This window comes from Trichomycterus rosablanca, chromosome 27, assembly GCF_030014385.1.
Source record: "Trichomycterus rosablanca isolate fTriRos1 chromosome 27, fTriRos1.hap1, whole genome shotgun sequence".
Classification (NCBI taxonomy): Eukaryota; Metazoa; Chordata; class Actinopteri; order Siluriformes; family Trichomycteridae; genus Trichomycterus; species Trichomycterus rosablanca.
The window spans coordinates 3,550,641-3,573,568 of record NC_086014.1 but is presented as its reverse complement, the minus strand read 5'-3'; the positions used below and the strand labels follow the sequence as shown (position 1 = coordinate 3,573,568).

At 41.6% G+C, this 22,928-nt stretch overlaps 1 protein-coding gene across 1 annotated transcript in view; it reads right to left on the bottom strand.

The window, feature by feature from the left end:
* Nucleotides 1-22,928, bottom strand: part of mgat5 (alpha-1,6-mannosylglycoprotein 6-beta-N-acetylglucosaminyltransferase) — a 39,133-nt gene that overhangs the window by 8,848 nt on the left and 7,357 nt on the right. Inside the window, exons 2-11 of the mRNA XM_062989470.1 lie at nucleotides 21,283-21,450; nucleotides 15,232-15,308; nucleotides 12,607-12,696; nucleotides 9,754-9,825; nucleotides 9,511-9,672; nucleotides 6,732-6,901; nucleotides 5,909-6,043; nucleotides 5,278-5,411; nucleotides 2,650-2,783; nucleotides 1,111-1,260 (exon numbers count right to left, since the gene is read on the bottom strand). Of these exons, the coding sequence (XP_062845540.1) occupies nucleotides 1,111-1,260; nucleotides 2,650-2,783; nucleotides 5,278-5,411; nucleotides 5,909-6,043; nucleotides 6,732-6,901; nucleotides 9,511-9,672; nucleotides 9,754-9,825; nucleotides 12,607-12,696; nucleotides 15,232-15,308; nucleotides 21,283-21,450 (1,292 nt within the window). The remainder of the gene's footprint in view (nucleotides 1-1,110; nucleotides 1,261-2,649; nucleotides 2,784-5,277; nucleotides 5,412-5,908; nucleotides 6,044-6,731; nucleotides 6,902-9,510; nucleotides 9,673-9,753; nucleotides 9,826-12,606; nucleotides 12,697-15,231; nucleotides 15,309-21,282; nucleotides 21,451-22,928) is intronic.

Here is a 22,928-nt window from a genome sequence, read left to right as displayed (position 1 = left end):
CATCACATCACACCACACCTAATCACATCACATGATACATCACACTAAACCAGATCACATCACACAACTTGACGTCTTACAAATGTATTTTCTTTTGTTAATAAAATGTACTTTTATTAACCTCTGAACTCACGTAACATTCAGTACGTAACACCGTTAGAGTAGCATAGCATGAGTAAATCACCACCACACCAGATTGCTCCTAGACTTCTGTAATCGCATACATCTCGCCTGCTCCCAAACTTAACACGGTACGTGAGCTATTTACACAGCAGAAGAAGAAGTACGACCAAGGTGAAAATGAACTCGTGACCAGAAGTCGAAAGATTTCCCGACTCCTCTCACACTTCCATGCCCTTACGCATCATATGCAAATAAGTCAAGACGAAGCAAAGTCAGAGTCTGTTTGCATATTCTGAAATTGGTGCAGGACATAATTAATATTCCTAGGCTGAACATGAAGGTGACACTGTCATGCTACTTCATTATATTAATAATGTCATTATTGCAAAGCAGGGGTGTCCAAACTACGGCCTGTGAGCCTGTTAGCATTTTTAAAACAGCTCACGAGGTATTTTATACATAAAATTAAAGCTGGCCCGCTATAAAACAGATTTGAAAACTTTAGTGCACTCAATTTTGTCTTCTGCTGCTGAGAGATACCAGATTGCATCCGAGGAGAGCACGTGGCTGTACACGCCTCTTCCGACACGTGTACAGCCCTCCTCTTCTCGCCCCTGCTTCCTGCACGGGCGTCTCTTCCGCCAATCAGGGTCCTTAACAGCGTATGAAGACCCACCCACCCGCACATAGTCCGGCCCCCTACCCTGCAGATACGGTGGCCAATTAGTATCTGCTGCAGGCACTGCCATTTATACCCGCCAGATGGCGCCCAGCTGACCGTTGGCAACACCGAGTTTCAAACCGAGGAGTTCAGAAACTCGGTGTTGGTGTGCAAGCGGATTATCCCGCTGCGCCACCTGGGCTAAATTTTCATTTTAAGTTTAATTTTACAGTGTTACTACATGCAAGTAGCACCATTCAATGGAATGGCCCATGCATTTCAGCTGTGTGTAAGGACAGTACCATAAGAGATTAAAAAACACTCACTTTGGTCTCCCGGAGCAGGAACTGCAGATCACGTCCACTGAGGATGCCGTGGTTTTTGACATAGCCGGGCAGATGGACCGTGCTACTGCCGTGGACGGTGCCGTGTACCTCCATGTACGAGTGGATGATGTCCAAATATTTTTTCTTATCCTAGACAAAGAAAACAGTAAACACAGAACAGATTGGCATCTCTAAGTATACCAAATATTTTGGGTCACCGTAAAAAAAAAAATGTTAATGAAAGTGGAAGGGTAGCGCTGAGATGGCGCGGCGGTCTATTATGCTCGCCCACCTTAGCTGAGATCTGGGTTCTAATCGCTACATATTGCTAATGTGAGTATAAAATGAATGATATGAAATAAATGACACACTTTCAGTTCGGGAATGGTGATGGAAGCATATTATTTATTTCATATCATTCATTTTCTACTCACATTAGTATTATGTAGCCATATAATCTACATCAGTAATAATGTCACCCAGCTGTTAATGTGAAACCATTAAGCAAAGTAAAGATGTGCAAACTCAACTATACTAGACTTAAATTGCATCAGATCGATTAATGTCAGTCAAACAGGCTTCCACACTGTCTCTGTCTTATAAGAGATGCTTGAGCAGGTACTGTGGGTGCTGCAAAATCTCAGGGTCTTCAGGACCTGGGTTTAAACCTTGCCTCCTGTCTCAGAGTACTTCAGCGTCCTCCAGCTTTTTCAAAATGTTGATTATGGTACAGGGCCGTTGTAGCCTAATGATTAAGATCGCTGGTTCAAGCCCCAACTCTGCCAGGTTGCCACTGTTGGGCCCTTGAGCAAGGCCCTTAGCCCTGAATTGCTTAGACAATATACTGTCTCAGTACTGTAAGTCGATTTGGATAAAAGCATCTGCTAAATACCTCAAATGTAAATGGTACAGAGCATCGACTTCTCTGAACCGCCTCTAGATGTCACTGTGCTCATACAAAACTATAGAACCAGGGAAGCCTGGTGAGAAGCTTGTACAACTGATCTACCACACAGTCACAAATCCTTAAACAACGCCCAGACTTTCAGATGAAACCTTTGACACACTAGCTCTGTTTTTTTTTTTAAACCTTACTGGACACATTCACACATAGTTAAACTGACTGTGTCTTTGGACTGTGGGAGAAAACCAGAGCACCCAGAGGAAACCCACGTAGACATGGGGAGAACATGCAAACTGTACACAGAAAGGACCCAGCCGCTGCACCTGAGAATCTTGCTGTGAGCTTACAGTGCTACCCACCGAGCCGCCATGCCATATAGTGTTTGGTCCAAGCAGCTTCCTTCCCTCCTAGATATTCCATAATCAACTGGTTTCAGGGTGGTGCTGTCGTGAATGAATCATGTGACTGTGCGTAACAGTGCTGTTTGGAGTTTTGAACTCCTTGATTGCTTTAAGGCCGCAATTAACTGTCATGTCACGTCATTAGGTGAAGTGACTCTGTTTTCTAATAACAACAATCTGTACACCTTCCACTGCTGAACACTGCTTCAATAAGTGAAAGAGAAATGATCACACCTTCCAGAAGTTATCAACCTTTCCGTAGACCAACGACTGGTTCTGGCGCTTAACGTCATCGATGTGTCGGATGTCACTGGCGTTCAGGTGCTGCTCCACCACGAATCCCAGGAAACTGTTATCAGGGGTGTGAGCTGCAAGAGACAACAGTTAATTTATAATAATAAAAAAACACCAAGGAAAAAAATCACTAAAGACCTGGAGATGAAGTCAGAAAGTTTGTGGTAGATATCTTTATCATTTATTTCAGGCATGTTGGAAGTCTGCGGTTAACGGTTTTTAAATTGCAGACCCTGTCTGAAGCAACACTCCTTATTTTTATCTGGGCTTGGGACCGACCATCTATCCATCCATGCATCCACCAATTCAACCATCCATCCACTCATTTACCAATCCATCTATCCACTCATCTATCCACTCACCTATCCATTCACCTATCCAACTATCCATTCACCTATCCATCTATCCACTCACCTATCCATCTATCCATCTATCCATTCACCTATCCATCTATCCATTCACCTATCCATCTATCCATTCACCTATCCATCTATCCATTCACCTATCCATCTATCCATTCACCTATCCATCTATCCATCTATCCATCTATCCATTCACCTATCCATCTATCCATTCACCTATCCATCTATCCATCTATCCATTCACCTATCCATCTATCCATTCACCTATCCATCTATCCATTCACCTATCCATCTATCCATTCACCTATCCATCTATCCATCTATCCATTCACCTATCCATCTATCCATTCACCTATCCATCTATCCATCTATCCATTCACCTATCCATCTATCCATCTATCCATTCACCTATCCCTTTATCTATCCATTCACCTATCCATCCATCTATCCATTCACCTATCCATCTATCCATCTACCTATCCCTCCATCTATCCATTCACCTATCCATCCATCTATTCATTCACCTATCCATCCATCTATCCATTCACCTATCCCTCCATCTATCCATTCACCTATCCATCCATCTATCCATTCACCTATCCATCTATCCATCTATCCATTCACCTATCCCTCCATCTATCCATTCACCTATCCATCCATCTATCCATTCACCTATCCCTCCATCTATCCATTCACCTATCCATCCATCTATCCATTCACCTATCCATCCATCTATCCATTCACCTATCCATCCATCTATTCATTCACCTATCCATCTATCCATCTATCCATTCACCTATCCCTCCATCTATCCATTCACCTATCCATCTATCCATCCCTCCCCCCATCCATTCATCCCTCATGCTGTACTTGTGACCGAGCAAAAACAAGTAAGAGACAGTTACTATGGTAACCAGACACCAAAATCTCGTCAGGGTAACAGAGAGTTTTTGCATCTTATTTATTCAGCATGATCCTGTAACATCTTCAATACAGACACATTTATTTACACTTTACACGCCCAGAATCCCCTTTGCACAAATTTGTGAAAATTCAAAATGACAAAAGAAATAGGACACACATGCGCCACCATGTGCTCTTACGTTATTGTTCATTTACATTTACGACATTCAGCAGATACTTTTACCCAAAGCGACTTGCATAACAGTGGCAGCCTGGCGGTGGTCCTTCTGATCACAAGTACAGTACCTTGACAACTGAGCTACCATTTACATTTACACTTTCGGCATTTAGCAGACGCTCGCAGACATGCTGAGATGCGACTTGTGTGTCTGAGACTTGTGTAACTGAGACAAGTGGCTGAGACTTGTGTACTACTACGTTCAACATGTGCAGCTGTTCACAGTGTGGGAGTAAATTGGTAGTAATTAGATTGGAGGAGAAGGACAGAGACTGTGGGAGTCGGAGGAAGGGAGGATGAATGGAGATTTTTATTTTCTTCTCTTTTATTAAGTATGGGGAGGGGGCGGAAGCACAAGAAGAATTTAAACTCAGGGCATGCACACACACACACACATGCACACACACACACACACACACACACAGAAAAACATTGCTAGTATAATGTGTCATACTTGCAGTAAGGAAAATACTTTTTTTCATTTGCTGAGGGTGGGGGCAGAATCTGTATAATGTAAGGTGAGAACTCCCAGTACCAGTATAAGTACAAAAACAAAAAGGGGCTCAAATAACCTAAAAAGAGACTGGAGAAATGGTTGATATAGGCACACCACTGCTTGTTACAGGTCCAGTACTGTCTGGCTTATTTTTCCACTGTAATGGTTGAAAGGAAACGACAGTGCAGTTTATTGTGCTATTAAAAAAGCTGACATCAGCAGCCGACCAATAAATCAGTCGAGTCCTAATCGAAATGCAGTGTAAAAAAAGCCTGATGACTGAAAATATCACCTCCTCATATTAAAAAAGGAAAGAACATTGTGAGTGCGGGCACCTAAATTCGTCTAAACATCAACACCTAATTACACACACACTCAGTAACACGCACGTCAGAATGAAAGCCGGTACTGTATTCCTCCCTGATGCTGGAAAAACCCTGTGGCCTTATGAAAATGTCATGTAGTACTTCTAAATAAAAAAGCTTTTCTTTTACTATAGCACCTGAGAGCACAGGCTATTCGCACACGCACACACACACACACACACACACACACACACACACACTTACGGAACATGGTGTTGAACTGCTGTGGGTTAAGGTTCCACTTCCCCCACGGTGTCTTGTGACCTTTAGTCTGGGCGTAGTGGGCGTGGTTAAATTCTGGCTCCGTCCCAAATGAGTCCAAAACTCGAAGCATGCACCTGAAAACAAGGACATGTGAACTCAGGGTGAGGGCGAGTGTTCGACCAGCTTTACCGTGAAGAAAGCTTAACGTGACTTATTGTACTAAAGCAACGAGCAATAAAAAAAGTAAAAGGTTTAGTGCTCCTGTGTCATTCTTTTAATACGTTAAACCACGTTAAGCTTTTTAAACAATAAGCGTTTTAGACTCGTACAATTTCTCAGCACCCCGAGCTCTAACACAAGTCTAAAAGTGAAACAGTGAGGAAAATCCAGGTAAACACAGTTACATGTGGATGCTTTCAGAGTGGATTTGATGGTTATTCCAAACACTCAATTTGCGCCGCTTTGTCAGATGCTCACATTGCATTTTGATGTGCATATTAACTCCTGATCTGTGTTTGTATAACACAGAGAAGCTGGAAAGGTGTTCCTAATAATGTGGGTGTCATTTGCAGCGTTATACTGTAATTTACTTTTTAGAGCAACATTAAGTAAGAATGGCTTGTTTACTTACTGGTAGTGAACCCAGGAGGGCCCTAGAGTCTTCTTAAATTGGGACAGGCCTACAATGTCAATGTAGATGAGTTCCACCACCTTGTCGCCCTGCGTGGGACAGCTGGACTTGTTTCCCATCACCTTACGCATTATCCTGCAGAGAGCAAGAGAAACATCTGCATCGTTCTGTGTGTGTGTGTGTGTGTGTGTGTGTGTGTGTGTGTGTGTAAGCAAATGTCATGTCTCAGTAGGAAAAGGACATGATAAGGATCATGGCGGTGTATTTGTTATCATAGGATCAAATTTTCCATAATATACCAGTTCATGGAGTGTATGCAAGTGTGTGTACAGAGATCAAATGAGGCAAAAGTATGTGGACATGCCTTCTAATGTTCAGGTGTCAGCCGTGCCCAGTGCTAACAGATCTGTGCATCTCATCACCATGTTCTTAATGATCAAAAGCTTGCTGCTGATCACATGACCAACAACAAGAAACAACACAAAGCCTTCTCTTATACAAGGCCACTAATGATAAGCTGGCTTGACTGTGTGTAGTAGCCTGAGGTGAGTTTACAGACTGTAGTACCGTATGTGGATTCATGCACTGCTGTCTGTTATACACCATCTCGGTCCAGGCGACTTCAACCAGCCAGCAGAGTCCGCAATGAGGAATCCCTGCAACCCGCCCACCCTCAGTCATAGCCAATCGTGTCTGTGTGGGCGCCTGAGTGGCCAATACGAGGGCCGAGATTTGAACTCAAGATCTCGGCAGTTTTGGGTTGGCACATTAGACTACTGCCTATACTGTCTATGTGTGTGTGTGTGCGTGTGTGTGTTCTTACTCTTTGAGCTCAGCGATGGAGGCTGAAATGCGAATGTCGTGGCCCAGCAGGTATAAGGTGGTGATGAGGTCACTCCACTGCACCAGCTCCCCCAACGGTCCACCACTGAACGCATTCTCCGCTATCTTGAAGCCTGATTCTTTGGTAAGCAGTCCCAGGTGCACCAGAATCTAACACACACACACACACACACACACAAACACACACACAATTCACTAATGTACAATCTATCATGGTCACAGGGCACAATGCAGAATCACACCCTGGACAGGACACCAATTCGCTCTGGGACCTTGGCCACCCACTTCCCCAAGCACAGCCAATCATGCCTGTATGTAGACACCTGACCGGTCTATATTTACCGGACCGAACCGCTCCACCTGGGAATCAAAACCAGGACCTTTTTGTTGTGGGGCGACAGTGCTACCCACTGAGCCATTGTGTCACCCTTTATTAAAACATCTTAACAATAAAACAGCACAAGCTGTATTATTTAGAGCATTAATGTTTGAAACTACTGTGACTGTGTGTGTGTTTAGTTCTGGAGGCTGAAATGTACCGGGGATAATTTTCTGTTAAAAGCTGTGGTTATTGGATTCATATCAGGTGGACAGTAAAGTGAGAAACAGGGACAGCATGAATTATTCATATTACTGAAATACTGAGCTCTGGAACGTCTGGCGAGCAAAATCTGTGGTTTGGAGACATTGGGACACGAGTTGGGTGGAGACGGTTGTTCTAAGCATTTCTGGTCACCGACCCCAGAGTGTGTTAGCTTTGAACATTTTAATGCTGGTATTTGCTGATCACCAACCAGGATTGTGTTGTGTTTTGAACAAATAAACCAGCAATGAGCTATAACCAGTAATAGATCAGTACTGGGGAGCAGAAATGATCTTAGACCAGCTGTTATCGATGGTGCTTGGTGATTTTTAGTAGGGTAGACATTAAAAAAGTTTTAAGGCATGTTAAGATATTTTTCCTAGTGGAGACATTCATTTATTTATTCGTGTTTATTTGTGGTTAAATCTAGGTTAGGTCTCCTGAGATACTGTGTACTGCGTGTGTGTGTGTGTGTGTGTGTGTGTGTGTGTTTGGGTGGTTGCCACAGGCGCTGGCTGCAGGTAAAAGAAGAGAGTGTCACACACACCCCCAGGGGAGAGGGTGTTCTGGATGGCGTGTGTGTTCATCTCTCGGCATGACACGCGTGTGAATTATTTAGCAGAGTGCTTTTTATTCATGAACGTGCGAATGTGGCAGGCATGTGGTGCCATGGGCTTTTCACGTTCCTCTCATAAATAATAATAACCACAAATTAAATACAATAATAAATAATGAATAGCAGCAACAATCATAACGGAGAGTACAGCTGCACTGCATTAAGATTGTTTAGAGTAACAGTAAGACCAGTACTGATGACATGAATGCCCTCTATTCAACAAAAGAACAAAAGAATAACAGTAAAGATTAAGAACAGCAAAGTAAGAAAACAATTATATAAAAGCTGGTGAAGAAAGAAAGAAGAAAACTGAGAAAAAATGAGCAAAAAAGAAAATAACAGAAACAGGAAATATGATATAAGAGAGAACGAGAAAAGATTGAGCAATACAGGAAAACAGAAAACGAGAGGAGAGAAACAGAAATCAGATAAAGAAGAAAGAAAGCAAGAAAATAGAGAACGAGGAATAAAAGCTATGGGCAGAATACATTACACACATAAATAAAGAGAATAAAAAAGACAATAAGAGATAATACAATACTAATAGAAAAAATAAAATCGAGAGGATAAAAAAAGCTGATATAGAGGAAAATATGAGACAAGAAAATGAGAAAACTGGAAAGAAGGAGTAAGAAAAACAAGCAAGACAGACAAAATAAAAGACAGGAAAAAATATGAAACAGAGATGATGAGAAAAGGTAAGAAAGAGAAGTAAAACGGTAAACAGCAAGAAAATATTAAAAGAAAGAACTATTGTCAAGAAAAATGACAAAACAAGATTGGACCCCCACAGGACCGGTATTATTTAGGTGGTGGATCATTCTCAGCACTGCAGTGACACTGACATGGTGGTGGTATGTTGGTGTGTGTTGTGCTGGTATGAGTGGATCAGACACAGCAGCGCTCCTGGAGTTTTTAAATACCGTGTTCACTCACTGCCCACTCTTTTATACACTCCTACCTAGTCGGTCCACCTTGTAGATGTAAAGTCAGAGACGATCGCTCATCTATTGCTGCTGTTTGAGTTGGTCATCTTCTAGACCTTCATCAGTGGTCACAGGACGCTGCCCACGGGGCGCTGTTGGCTGGATATTTTTGGTTGGTATACTATTCTCAGTCCAGCAGTGACAGTGAGGTGTTTAAAAGCTCCATCAGTGCTGCTGTGTCTGATCCACTCATACCAGCACAACACACACTAACACACCACCACCATGTCAGTGTCACTGCAGTGCTGAGAATGATCCACCACCTAAATAATACCTGCTCTGTGGTGGTCCTGGGAGAGTCTACTACAAAGTGCTTCTATATGGTAAGTGGAGCTGATAAAATGGACAGTGAGTGTAGAAATAAGGAGGTGGGTTTAATGTTATGGCTGATCAGTGTAGATAGACAGATAGACAGATAGACAGACAGACAGACAGACAGACAGACAGACAGACAGATAACTGGCAAGTCAAGAAAAAGGAGACCAGATTATAAAAAAGAGAGACCAGCCAGAACGCTAAATGAAGATAAGAGTATTTGTGGGTAAAATCAGTGTGAAGGGGGAGAGATCGATACCTTCTTTCGTTTACGGTTGTGTAGATCCTGTTTGAGACTGAGTGAGTGCACAGCGCTGAGCCAAGGTTCCTCCATCCTCTTTATCCTTAACATCATCCAGCGGAACTCCTCACGCCGGGACATCATCCGGTACAACTCGTCCAGACTCGTCCGGATCTCCAACTGCACCAAAGCTGTACGTTAGACTGAGTGTTCGTGTGTTTGTGTGTGTGTGTTATGTAACAAATACACAAAATCACACACCTGTCCATGTTTGTCCACCTCATTGTTAACATTCGTGTTCCTCCACGGGAGACGAGGGCACCAGTTCTCCACCTGTGACAAGCAAACAGGATCCGGTTAGAGGGGATGTTTATGTTGTGTGTGTGTTACAGTTCAGTGCCTTGACCAGCAGGTAAGTCAGATAACAGAAAGCAAGGGTGAGGCATTTCAACCCAACAAACACTGTACCTACTATCCTAAGCTAGACTACCTTAAAATTCTATGATCTTATACCATCAACCAGATGTTTGAATCTTGGACACGGCTGTAGATACTGTGTGGTTTCTGATGGCTGCATCATGCCTTCCTGCCCATTCACTTGGCTGCTTATAGCATCCACTTAAACAAGCTTTTACTACCCATCATTCTTCATACTCTGACCCAGTGACCCCATCCATCGCATCAATTAAACATCCCTTTAAAAGACAGAAAGGGACTAGGAGATGCAGAGAGAGGATTAGTATGTAAACATCAAGGGTCTGTCTGAAAACCTAGTGATCTCTCTACATAGACTGCATTTTTTTAGAATTTGGAACCTTAACACTGCATTTGATGAAGAACTCTGTCTGCTGGAGAAATGATCAACAGCTCTTGATTGTTCAGACATTTTTTAATATTTCCCCTGTTTGTCTCTTTAGTTTTAGGTCACAGTTGCTTCCTGGCGCTAATCTTTTAATCCAGCCACGTCAGCGTGTTCTCTCAGTAACCACGCCTTTATAACAAACGGTTTCTCTTAGAACAGCCTGAATTTAAGTACAGTTAAACTGATGTATCAGACTACCAAGGACTGGGACTGCCACTCATACACTTCATGATAAATTACCAGCATATGACTGGACTAAACTGCATGTGAGAAAGGGCGAGAGAGGTACAGAGTGACTAGGTGAGAGAGATGAAGCCATCAAGACGAGCGCAGGAAGTGGAGAGGAAATGTAAACAAAACACACAGATGAAAAGAGGAAATGGTTGATATGGAAATGCATTCACGTTGCCATGGCAACCACGCGAGCCTGCCACCGACGCCGCGTGCCGCGGAGCTGCTGTACTCGCTCTTTATGCAAACGTCTTATCCAAAAGTGGACACGCCCATTCACAAACCTACATACTGTTGAGTTTTAGTGTTTACGAGCAGCACGTCATCGACCACCAATAAACGTGTTCCCAGCTGTGGCGCTTAAAGCCCTTTCAGGTGGAACTCCAGAAGACCTTGGGAAATGAGCTGCACTGTAAGAACATTAGGGCTGCCACTACTTTCTATCGATTAATCTATAGACTATTTTATCGATTAGTCGATTAATCTAAACGATTAATTTTCCTCCAAAATTTTTATTAATACTCTCATTTAAGCTTCTTTTATTTTAACAACAAACTGTACGGCATAATAACATAAAACAGAACTAAATGTAAACAGGGTTTACGTCCATATTATCAAATTCTCAAGGACTCCATATGAAACAAAGTACAGCACGTGTTTATGGCGTTCCGTACACAAAGCAAAGTGCTTAAACTTATAGCAGAAATAAAATAGTTAGAGGGAGGCACGTCTCATTAAGTCCAACGTACAGTAACGACATAATGAGCCCAGATTCTAACCTCCACATTCACTCAAAACTTACTTCACATTCTAAGCGATGTAAACAAAGTGGTAAGTCGAACCCAACGCAGCAAAGTGCGCGGCGGTCTAACTAAACTCGCTAAGAAATACGGTATTCCAAGATCTCTGCGATTAAGAAGATTAATGAAACAATATAGAAGTAAAAGTTTTGCCGTGTCTCAACGTATTAATAACTATAACTGATCTGGTGTTTACATGCCACACTGCACTTTACACATACTGCATTATACTGTCATTTCATTTTTATTATTTATCTTATGCTATACTTCAATTTTCTGTATGCAAAATTTAGCCTAGGACATTAAAATGTGTACATTGTCTTCATATTGTTCTGTCTGTACATTGTAGAGAGCTAACAATGGCTGGAAACAAATGCCTTGTGTGTGCAAACATATTCTGATCCTGAATAAACTGCATTATAAAACCTGTCTGTGCTTAACAAACTCATTCATTTACCAATTAACTAGGGGTACACATTGTGGCAAAGTCACTGGTCAGCTGTTAACCGACATCATTAAGGCGGCTTTGGGAAATAAAGTAGCCTAACAGGGAGGTGTCATGCACAGGCTCTCTCCAGGTCAACAGATTCCTTATTTAAACTGCTGCTGATGCAACATCATGGGGTAGATGGTTTACAATCCTATTCTAGACACATAATCCCACAGTTTGGAGGGGCCCTGTTTTAACAACCTATCTTGGGTTATTCTATCACAAGTGCAAATCTGTCCCTTCTATCAGTTTGTGATCGGATCCCCTGTGACTGACGCTAATCCAAAGTCTGAATGGAATTCTACAGGATTTGCTAGCAGCTTTTTAAACAAGAAAAACCTGATTGAACAATCAGACCGTGTCTGATTCCAGTCTTAACAGGGTCAGGGACTGACTGGTGTTGCTTTGATTGACAGATATGAGTGATATTCATCCCTGTACTCAGATTAATTACCTCAAACTATTTATTTACCGGTACTAGTAATTTAACGTCATGTTTTACACACTTTGCTTACATTTATGACAGGACAAGTAGTTACTGCTTACAGAAAGAATTGGCAGTCAGTCCATAAAGTTCAATAGATTTTCTGTATGTATTTGTATATACTGTATATTTTGAATCTGTCATAGTGTTTGTTTAGTGGGACTGAGGCGCTGTATGTGTTCCAGTCATGTAGACAGAAAAAGAAGAGTAGCAGCAATTGCATTTAGCGTTATGTATAGACACTCACCTCGCTGAGGTAGATGAAAAAAGAGCACATGGTTCCGTCCACTCCATAATTTGCATAGCACGCATCCGACCGCCACATGTCTTTCATCCACTAAAGAGAAGAGCGACAGAAGCAGCATTGAGCTGGTTTCTATTATGAATCGGACAGTTTTTAAAGCGTGTGGTCACACCAGTTATGGGCATTGAGTAGTTCTGTACATCAGTGCTCAGTAGCATAATATAATCTACACCCAGTCAATAGTTTAAATAAACAAACAAAAAAATTAAAAGACATTTTTTATTTTCATCTTAATTTTTATCCAACAGTGGCAGCTTGGTGCACATGGGGCTTGAACCCACAGCCTTTCAATTAATAGTCTAGTCCCTTAATCAATGAGCCTATTAACTATTAAACAAAAAAAAGTATCCAGCTGGGGGATTCGAACCCTACTGAAATGTACCGCTGCATCACTCAAGCACCCATTACCCAACATTTTAGCATCAAAATACACTGTAAGTATGTAAACAAACCTTCTAAGTGTTGAGTTGATGTGTTTCAGTCACACACATGGCTAACAGTTAATATAGTATAGAATTATTTCTATACTATAAGTTTTTGATAACAGTTTGGGGAAGGCTCGTTCCTGTTTCGACATGCATTTTACATGGAGAATAAAGTCATGCACTGAATTGGAGTTCCAACTTAATGAAAAAACAAACGCGAATAAAATGAATTAATCTATAATAACTTTTCTCTTTCACATGATGAGCTGGATTTGTTAGCCTGGAACGCAGACTAAATGCACTGAATAGTTCAATAATGCCCAGCTAAAGCTCTAATTTTGGTCTAATCCTCAAAAAGGTCAGTGCATATGCTCTAAATATTTAATGTAAGAGGATAAGTTGGCCCGATTTGCCCTTGAATTTCCTGAAGCTCGATCCCTGATGCTGCTACTTTCTAATATAAATACTACACAGAGGCACACATTGATCAGAGTCCGCAAGGATCAGATGTCACTTATTGATTTTGCACCTCTGATGAAACTGATAGACGGATATAAATTAGCTGACCTCGCTGGCTCAAACGGACAGAAATAAACTCCCCAAAGTTCCTGAATCAAGTCAAGTTTCAACCAGAGAACTGAAATATTTGATGTTTCTGCCAGCACAATCTTTAATTCAATTGACTAAAGTCGTAACTCATCATATGAAGTAAACCTAGTTTGGGGAAGCTGGTTTACAGTATCACAATTGCATGTATAATTAGGGTTGCCAGATAGGATTACAAGCCAACTGTTCGCTCGCCATTTTAGCTGCACCTAACCTGACATTCGGAATTCCTTCTGGTTTTACAGGCTCTGATTTCACTAGCTTCCTAATGCTAACAGAAATATACCTGTTATTGGCTACCAAATGCTAACAAAAATCACCAATCATTAGCTAACACTAGCTCGCTTGCTGAACTGAAACAGCTGCAGTGTTTTTGGCTGCACGTCTATTTCAGGTGGTGACGTTTCACATTATATTTCCAACGCAGTGACACTTGTGTGGAGTGTGTGTGTGGAGAGTGTGTGTGTGTGTGTGTGTGTGTGTGTGTTACAGAGCTTGTTTAGGTAAATGTGCTTTTAATTTTTTGGTGAGAGGATTTTGTATCTAATCTTGGGTGGGAGCAGCTCAACACTCAACTACTGATAAACATTCACATTTGTGCTGATTCAAAGTCACAATCTGAACCTTGACAGATATTGTTTGATGTTGAATGAGGGTTATTCGTCCATGGCCAGTGTTTCCTGATTGTAATTTCCTCCACCGCTGAAACGTTTACGGTTAGCTCGTGATTCTGGATCATAATTTGACGCACTGACATTAAATGATTAGGCTCAGCTGTCGATCCATAATATAAATAATCTGTTTAAAGAACTATTTTGCTGATTTGTAGAAAACAATTCATTAATATTTGAGCCTCTGTGTGAAGTCAAACCGCTGCAGGCAGGAGCGTTGTGTTAGCAGATGGTGCGTCTGATAGCACTGACGTTAGGTAGTCGGTCTGTCGCGGGCACTGCGGGGGCGTGGATGTGCTCGGTGGGTAGAGTTTGTACTACATTGTGAATCACACACATCAGTTACTTTCCTGACAGAATCTGATTCGTATTGATTGACATGTGGAACCTCTTAAAACCACCACAGAGAACAAAACTAGAGAACAGGAGGAAATAAATACATAAAAATAAATAAAAATTTAAATAAATAAAGGGTAAAATACCCAGTAAAAATAAAAAAAATATTGAAATAAAATAAAAATAACTAAACTAAAATAAATAAAAATAATTAAAGGGTAAGACTATCTAGTAAAAATACCAAAAAATAAAATAAATAAAAACAATTATAAAATATAAATAAATACTATTTTAAATTAATAAATAATTAAATTAAAAAAATATATATAAAAATTATAAATAAATAAAGAGAAAAAATACCTGGTAGCACAAGAGTTTAAAAAGTCACGTACACCCTCACATATTTTTCCTGTAGTTTAGCACATTCTATATAATAATACATAATACAGCAGCTGCCTATGCATAGAGAAATCTATGACTATCCCAAGGTCAATGTATTGTATGATTGTGTGAATTTTGTATGAGCTCACCTTTATTTTGCCCTCGCAGTGCGGGAAGCCATCAAGAGAAGGCAGCTCACACTTTTCCTGCGCTCCGTTTAGAAGATCTAGAGGGAAAAAAAAAAAAACCTTTTTAAAACCACCACCATCGTCTCCAATAACATTTACATCTCTTTTATTCAGGATGAAGAATTTGATGTAGTGTGGAACAGTGTAGTCATTGGAGGGTGCACATGTCAGTGTCCCAAGCCCTAAAATAAGGAGTGTATCTGGCTTGATCTGATCCGGAATGATCTGCTGTCGTGACCCCTAATATGTGACTGAAATTAAAACCTCTTGAGCCTGTTAATATTGTTTAAACCTTGTGTTGTTTTGTTGTGTTGTTTAACATGCTAGAACAAGCATACTCTGTTCATATTTAAAAGAACGAGGTTTATGTGTGCTAGTTTAAACTGGATTTGTAAACTGGAAGTATATAAAATAACAAGAAGAGAAGTGCTTAAAACTTCTAAGTGGTTAACACCCAAACACCCCTCCCCCCCAAACAGTGGTATGTTCAAGTGCATAACGTTTCACAATTGACGAGAATGCGAAACGGGAAGTGGGCTTTCGTAAGGAAAGTAGGTAATGTGTAAACAAAATGCTACGGTGTGATGAATGCCATTACCAACCACTGTGTGAGCAGTGATGGTTGAAACGTTTCTCCGACGTTGGAACGTTTCTTCAGCCAGACACAGATCGATATCTGTAGCTGTAGAATCCTCAGACGTGTTTAAAAATGAAATGTGTGACTTTAACTGTGGTGAGGATTTTCAGTCTCTACTGTTTTCTCAAACTGGTGCGAAACACCAATAACCTGAAATGTGCCGCGGGACTGTGTGGTGAGGCCGACCGCAGGCTACGATAGATCTATAGAACGGGGTTCAGCAGAAACGTATCTCAGTAAGCACGACATCTCGACCCTTGAGACAGATGGGCCGAAGCTACAGAGGCTCAGAGGTTCACCAGTGCCGTGCCAGGAACTAAAAAACAAACCGGGCCTCTAGTGAGCTAAATGTTAATCAGTATTAGTAATGTAGCCACATACAGAAGCATCTCCACTGAGCAGCTGCTGATAATGACATGCATGTGATGCTGAACACTTCCCTCATTTTTACATAGTGATTGTAATAATAATATTAACACATAACAGCTCTACTATAACAGCTCAGTTTGTTACAGCATGTGTTTGTGAGTGTGTGTGTTTGAGTGTTCGTTAGGACGTGTGTGTTTGTTAGTGTGTGTGTCTGTGTGTGTGTGTGTGTGTGTGTGTGTGTGTGTATGTGTTTGTTAGAGTGTGTGTGTGTTTGTTAGGGCTTGTGTGTGTTTGTTAGTATGTGTGTGTTTTTTAGAGCATGTGTTAGTGTGTGTTTTTAGAGTGTGTGTGTGTTCGTTAGTGTGTGTGTTAGTGTGTGTATGTTAGTGTGTTTGTTAGAGTGTGTGTGTTTGTTACAGCGTGTGTTTGTTAGTGTGTGTGTGTGTGTGTGTGTCTGTTAAGGTGTGTGTGTTTGTTAGTGTGTGTGTGTTTGTTAGTGGGTATTTGTTACTGTGTGTTTGTTAGGGCATGTGTGTGTGTTTGTTAGTGTGTGTGTGTGTGTGTGTGTGTTAAGGTGTGTGTGTTTGTTAGAGCATGAGTGTGTGTGTTTGTTAGTGTGTGTGTGTTTGCTAGTGTGTATTTGTTACTGTGTGTTTGTTAGTGTGTGTTTGTTAGAGTGTGTGTGTGTGTGTTTGTTAAAGTGTGTGTGTGTGTGTGTTTGTTAAAGCGTGTGTGTGTTTGTGTGTTTTAGAGCGTGTGTTAGTGTGCGTGTTAATTAGTGTGTGTGTGTGTTAGAGCGTGTGTGTGTGTTTCTTAGCGTGTGTGTTTGTTAGAGCATGTGTGTGTGTTTGTTAGAGCATGTGTGTGTGTTTGTTAGGGTGTGTGTGTGTGTGTTTCTTAGCGTGTGTGTTTGTTAGAGCATGTGTGTGTGTGTTAGAGTGTGTATGTTTGTTAGTGTGTGTCTGTTAGTGTGTTTGTTAGAGCATGTGTGTGTGTGTTAGTGTGTGTGTATGTGTTTGTTAAGGCGTGTGTGTTTGTTAGAGCATGTGTGTGTGTGTGTGTTTGTGTGTGTATGTGTTTGTTAAGGCGTGTGTTTGTTAGTGTGTGTTTGTTAGAACACGTGTGTTGATTAGTTTTTGAATGACTGCTGATGTGAATTGTAAAAATACCTTGGGGCAAAAGTTTTGTGTGTACACAATGGCAACACACACACACACACACACACACACACACACACACAGAAACAGCTGCAAACGAATCGATTATGTAACAGTAATCTGAATATACAGTACAGTGGAGTGTTTTTCTCCCCTCGTTTTACATCTGGCTCACTCTGAGTTTCGCCTGGAAAACGTCCGTACAAGCATCACTGTTTAGACACAGCAGCGCTGTGTTTTTAAATACCGTGTCCACTCACTGTCCACTCTATTAGACCACCTTGTAGATGTAAAGTCAGAGACGATCGCTCATCTATCGCTGCTGTTTGAGTCGGTCATCTTCTAGACCTTCATCAGTGGTCACAGGACGCTGCCCACGGCGTGCTGTTGGCTGGATATTTTTGGTTGGTGGACTATTCTCAGTCCAGCAGTGACAGTGAGATGTTTAAAAACTCCAGCAGCACTGCTGTGTCTGATCCACTCATACCAGCACAACACACACTAACACACCACCACCATGTCAGTGTCACTGCAGTGCTGAGAATGATCCACCACCTAAATAATACCTGCTCTGTGGTGGTCCTGTGGGGGTCCTGACCACTGAAGAACAGGGTGAAAGGGAGCTAACAAAGCATGCAGAGAAGCAGATGGACTACAGTCAGTAATTGTAGAACTACAAAGTGCTTCTATACGGTAAGTAGAGCTGATAAAATGGACAGTGTGTGTAGAAACAAGGAGGTGGTTTTAATGTTATGGCTGATCAGTGTGCTTCTACCACCTGCCCCCTGGTTTAACAGGCAGCTCAGAACTTCCCAACTGAGAGTTCTGCCCTCGACTGCACAGCTTGAGTCTACTGTAGGGGAACATCAAAGCTTACAGATCAAAGGAGCAAGTTTCCCTCCATTCATGTATAATTGGAGCTCACTCTGATCACAGTCATCAAACATCCAGCAGCACCCAGACCTGAACACACCATCACACCAACCCAACGGAACCCTCACATATCTAATATATGTCAAATGTCAATGAATCAGAACTGATATGGCTGATATGTTCAGTACACAGCGTGGGGGTTTTACACAGAGGTGCGGCCTACGCCTCTGTACTTTGGTCAGACGATTTTTATCCATTAAAGCACATGCTGACCGAAAGTTCATGAACAACTGGTGTGATGGGTGAAAGTATCTGAGTAACAGGAGTCCACTGCTGTGTTTGCACTAGCGGTGCAATAATGTGGAGTAAAGGTCAGTGTTCTGATTTTTCACTACAGGAGTATTTCAATATAGAGAACATGAACACCAGTGTGGATTTAAATAACAGTAGTGTATAAACGTCTACACATCACATACATACACACAACCCTCCCAGACCTCCTCTGTCTAGCTCCTTTTCTTTTCTGCCTTGTATTTTCTCTTTCTACGGTTCCTGTTCCTTTTCTTCTGTCTCCGATGCTCAGGGTAGATTCCAGCACGTCCAGAGAATAGGGACACGGCAGACACAAAAGCGGGCACGCAGCCTCTGCCAGTCTTCCCTGGCAGATAGACAGCACAGATAGTGAAAGAGAAAGACGAAGGGTAAAGGGAGCCCTGTTAAAGCCTGGCGGTCTGGTGTCTGGCCAGTCCCATCTGGGCCAATAGCGGCACGAGGCTGGTGATAAAAGTCCAAACCTACATGAATCACGTTTCTCGCCCACTTATCACGTTCGATTCTTGCATGAGTCTACACTCTTAAAATAAAGGTGCTGAATAGGTGCTATTAATATGGACGGATGTGGTTTGGGATGCAGCACCGTTACATTGTGACTGTTGCTATGATGTTCTTACTATGACATTTTCTCACCAAATACAAGCCCCATTTCCAAAAAAAATTGGGACACTGTGTGTAATGCAATATAAATAAGAATCTCAGATTCATTCATTCTTTTGATCCAAGAAACGATTTCCCATGTTTTCATTAATCAACAAAATAAATAAATGTAGAATTTAATTCCTTCAACAGACAGAGGCGTGGTTAGCGCTGTGTTCCATCACCTTTCCTCTTACCAAGACTTTAATGGTTTGGGAACTGAGGACACTAAATTCTACTCATTCTTTCTTGATATGAGACTTACGCTGTTCAGCAGGAGACAGATCTGGACTTGGACTGCAGGCAGGCTGTAATGTTAGCAGAACGAGGGCCGGCCGTTCCACGGACGTTCCAGGACAGAACGTCGTCTCGATGGCAGAGTCTCTCTAAATTACCAACACACATCCTGCCAAACAGCAGCAATAGATGAGCGATCGTCTCTGACTTTACATCTACAAGGTGGACCAACTAGGTAGGAGTGTCTAATAGAGTGGACAGTGAGTGGACACGGTATTTACAAACTCCAGCAGCGCTGCTGTTTCTGATCCACTCATACCAGCACAACACACACTAACACACCACCACCATGTCAGTGTCACTGCAGTGTAGAATGATCCACCACCTAAATAATACCTGCTCTGTAGTGGTCCTGGGAGAGTCCTGACCATTGAAGAACAGGGTGAAAGCAGGTTAAAAAAGCATGTAGAGAAACAGATGGACTACAGTCAGTAATTGTAGAACTACAAAGTGCTTCTATATGGTAAGTGGAGCTGATAAACAGTGAGTGTAGAAACTAGGAGGTGGTTTTAATGTTGTGGCTGATCTGTGGATGTCTTGTTTAATGACCTGATGATTTTATAGTAGACATAAACATTAAAAACTTCCGTTATTCTGATTTCTTATCTTATTAGTGAAAGAACGCTGCTAAGGTGCTCTTGGTCCACTTGGTATAGTCACTTGGTTCACCCATGACTCGGTGAGATATATAAAGCACAATGATGCACTCATACACGTTCACATTCTTGCTCTGTGGTCTCTAAGGAGAGTCCGAAAGAGGGTCACATGATCGACAAAGCATAGAACCAACACACTTTCGTGAATGTCTGTCAGCACTGATGAAGCGTCCATGTATTTTTGTCTTTCACAGCTTAAGATTCAGAATCACAAGAATAATCGGACTCATCATCTATTTGTCTGGCTAGCTATGCTACATGGCCGAAAGTATGTGGACGCCACTTCTAATGAACAGGTGTTTCAGCAACACCCATGGCTCACACATGTACATATATAATCAATTACATAATACAAATAATCTCCTTTTAATTGTGTTCCAACTGTTTGGGGAACGCCCTTCTTCTTATATCATGACTGTTCCCATGTGGGCACTTTTATGTAACAGATATGTAACAGGATCGCATCGTGGACCTTGAAATGAGCCTTTTCCCGTGTAATATGCTGTGAAATTTAAAATGTATGGTATAAAATGTAATAAGGCGGTCCTAGCAATCCTACGGCAATTCAGTTAGCAATCGGTTAGTCAAAGTGTTCAAGATGGGGGGGGGGGGGGAAATTAAGCACATTTTCCCATAAATTTAGCAGGGCCATTGTCATAATACTTTATATTAAACAATATTTTATAATAAACAGAGTAGCGTATTAAATGTGGCTGTTGAATAGATGTAGAACGGTAACAATGTGATTAGCTGAGCATGTTGACGATGGTGGTTTAGGCGAACTGCTGTTCCACTTAATGCCATTTACGTAATCAGCTGGCATATATAATTGTTCTGACCTTTACTTTTAACACCTTTACTGTGCCCTTTCCTAAGACGTACATCTCTAAAATTCCTCCTCTTTTCTACGCGATGACTTTCTGTCTTGTAAAAAGTGCCGTTTTAGACAAAAGTGACCCAGAACCTCATTATATCCCTTAATAACAAAAACCGATCAGCTGTAAACAAGTTCACCACCTTAAACATGTGATATTCAGCCATCCGGACGTACCTGCCACGTTGACCTTCTCAGCATTGGCAGAACTGGGCACTGTAGCAACAGTGCTGTTGGTCAGGTTGGTAGCTGAACCATTGTAGATGATGGTGTCCACTTTGGATTCCAGCTTGGCTAGTCTCAGCATGATGCTGTCCAGCAGTACAGCCAGAGTTTTCTTCAGGTCTGCAGGACAAAAACAGAGGCACCGGATTAGAAATGCAAAAATCTTCATCTGATCAATAATGATACCGGAGGTGGTTATAGATCCTACTCACTGCTTCATAGTCATGTGGCACATTTGGCCATTTTTGTTTAATAAGAGCAAAAACGTTAATTACAATTTGAGGGAAAAAAATCAACTTTGGTCACAACAGACCCTTACATTTTGTCTTTAATCCTGTAAGAGGGGTGCAGGCTGCTTCTTCACAACTTGCAGCATCTATAAAAGCACTTTTCTGTGTGTCTGTGTGTGTGTCTGTGTGTGCGTGGGTGGGGTTGATTATTCCTAAAAAGAATTTTCAGTCAACTGCATATCATGTGTGGAAATGAAGCTTTATTTATTTAATAATTTGGATTACTGGGGTTTGGGGTGGAGCCTATCCCAGGTTTTTAATGGGCGCAAGTAACACAGTAACACCCTGGACGGGGCACCAGTCCATCGCAGGGCAGACACACACACACACACACACACACACACAGCTCCCGGAGGAAACCCACGCAGATATGGGGAGAACATGCAAACTCCGCACAGAAAGGACCCAGAGCGCCTGGCCTGGGGATCGAACCCGGGACCTTCTTGCTGTGAGCCACCGTGCTGCCCGACAACAAAAAGCAAACAAACAAAAAAACAAAAACAAATCTGGACCATTTAACAATGCAATAGAAATGAAAAGAGTTTACTAGTCTAGCCAATCTTCTGACTTAAATCCTATAAAAAATGTTTAGATGATTTTTAAAAGCCTTGTAAACTTAAAAATGCCAAAACAAAAAGACCACAATCAAACAAGCGTGCTGCTAACAGCAAAGTATTTCTTACAGTAGACAGCCTGGGGGGTGGGAGGTGTTAGTGGTGCCAGTCACATGATTTCAACTAAAGGAAATTAGAGAGGATTAGATTGGGAGCAAAGCAGGGAAGGAAAAGAAAGAAACAGTCTGAAAAACAATGCATATTTTCTCCAGAGAGACAAAGACGAAAAATGTTTGTATCAGCAGCTGCAGGTTTATTTTGTGGGAATTTTTAATCTGGGGCAGACGCACTTAAAACAGCACTTCACTTCCTTCCCCCAAATTCCACTGTGGCTTTTGTGTTTGTACAAGTGACACAGTGTGAGTAAAAAAACGGACCTCTGCACCTTCATCCATCTTTTTTGTAACATTAAAAAAATAAAAAAATCATGAGCAGTGGCATTTGTGACTTTGCGCCTTTGCCCTAGTGAACGGGGGGCATTTTAAACACTTGCAACTGCAAAAACAAGTAATCGATATAGAATTTGGTCATAAATTGACACTGTATTGTTCACAGTTTTCATGTTCTCAGGTTCTCATGTATTATCTACACGTCTAAGGTGTGGTGAATGCAAAGCTTCCTTTTTGGACTCATTTTATTGCCCTTTCACATGACAGCCATCACTTTAGGAACAACTTAAGGCTACATCAGCATT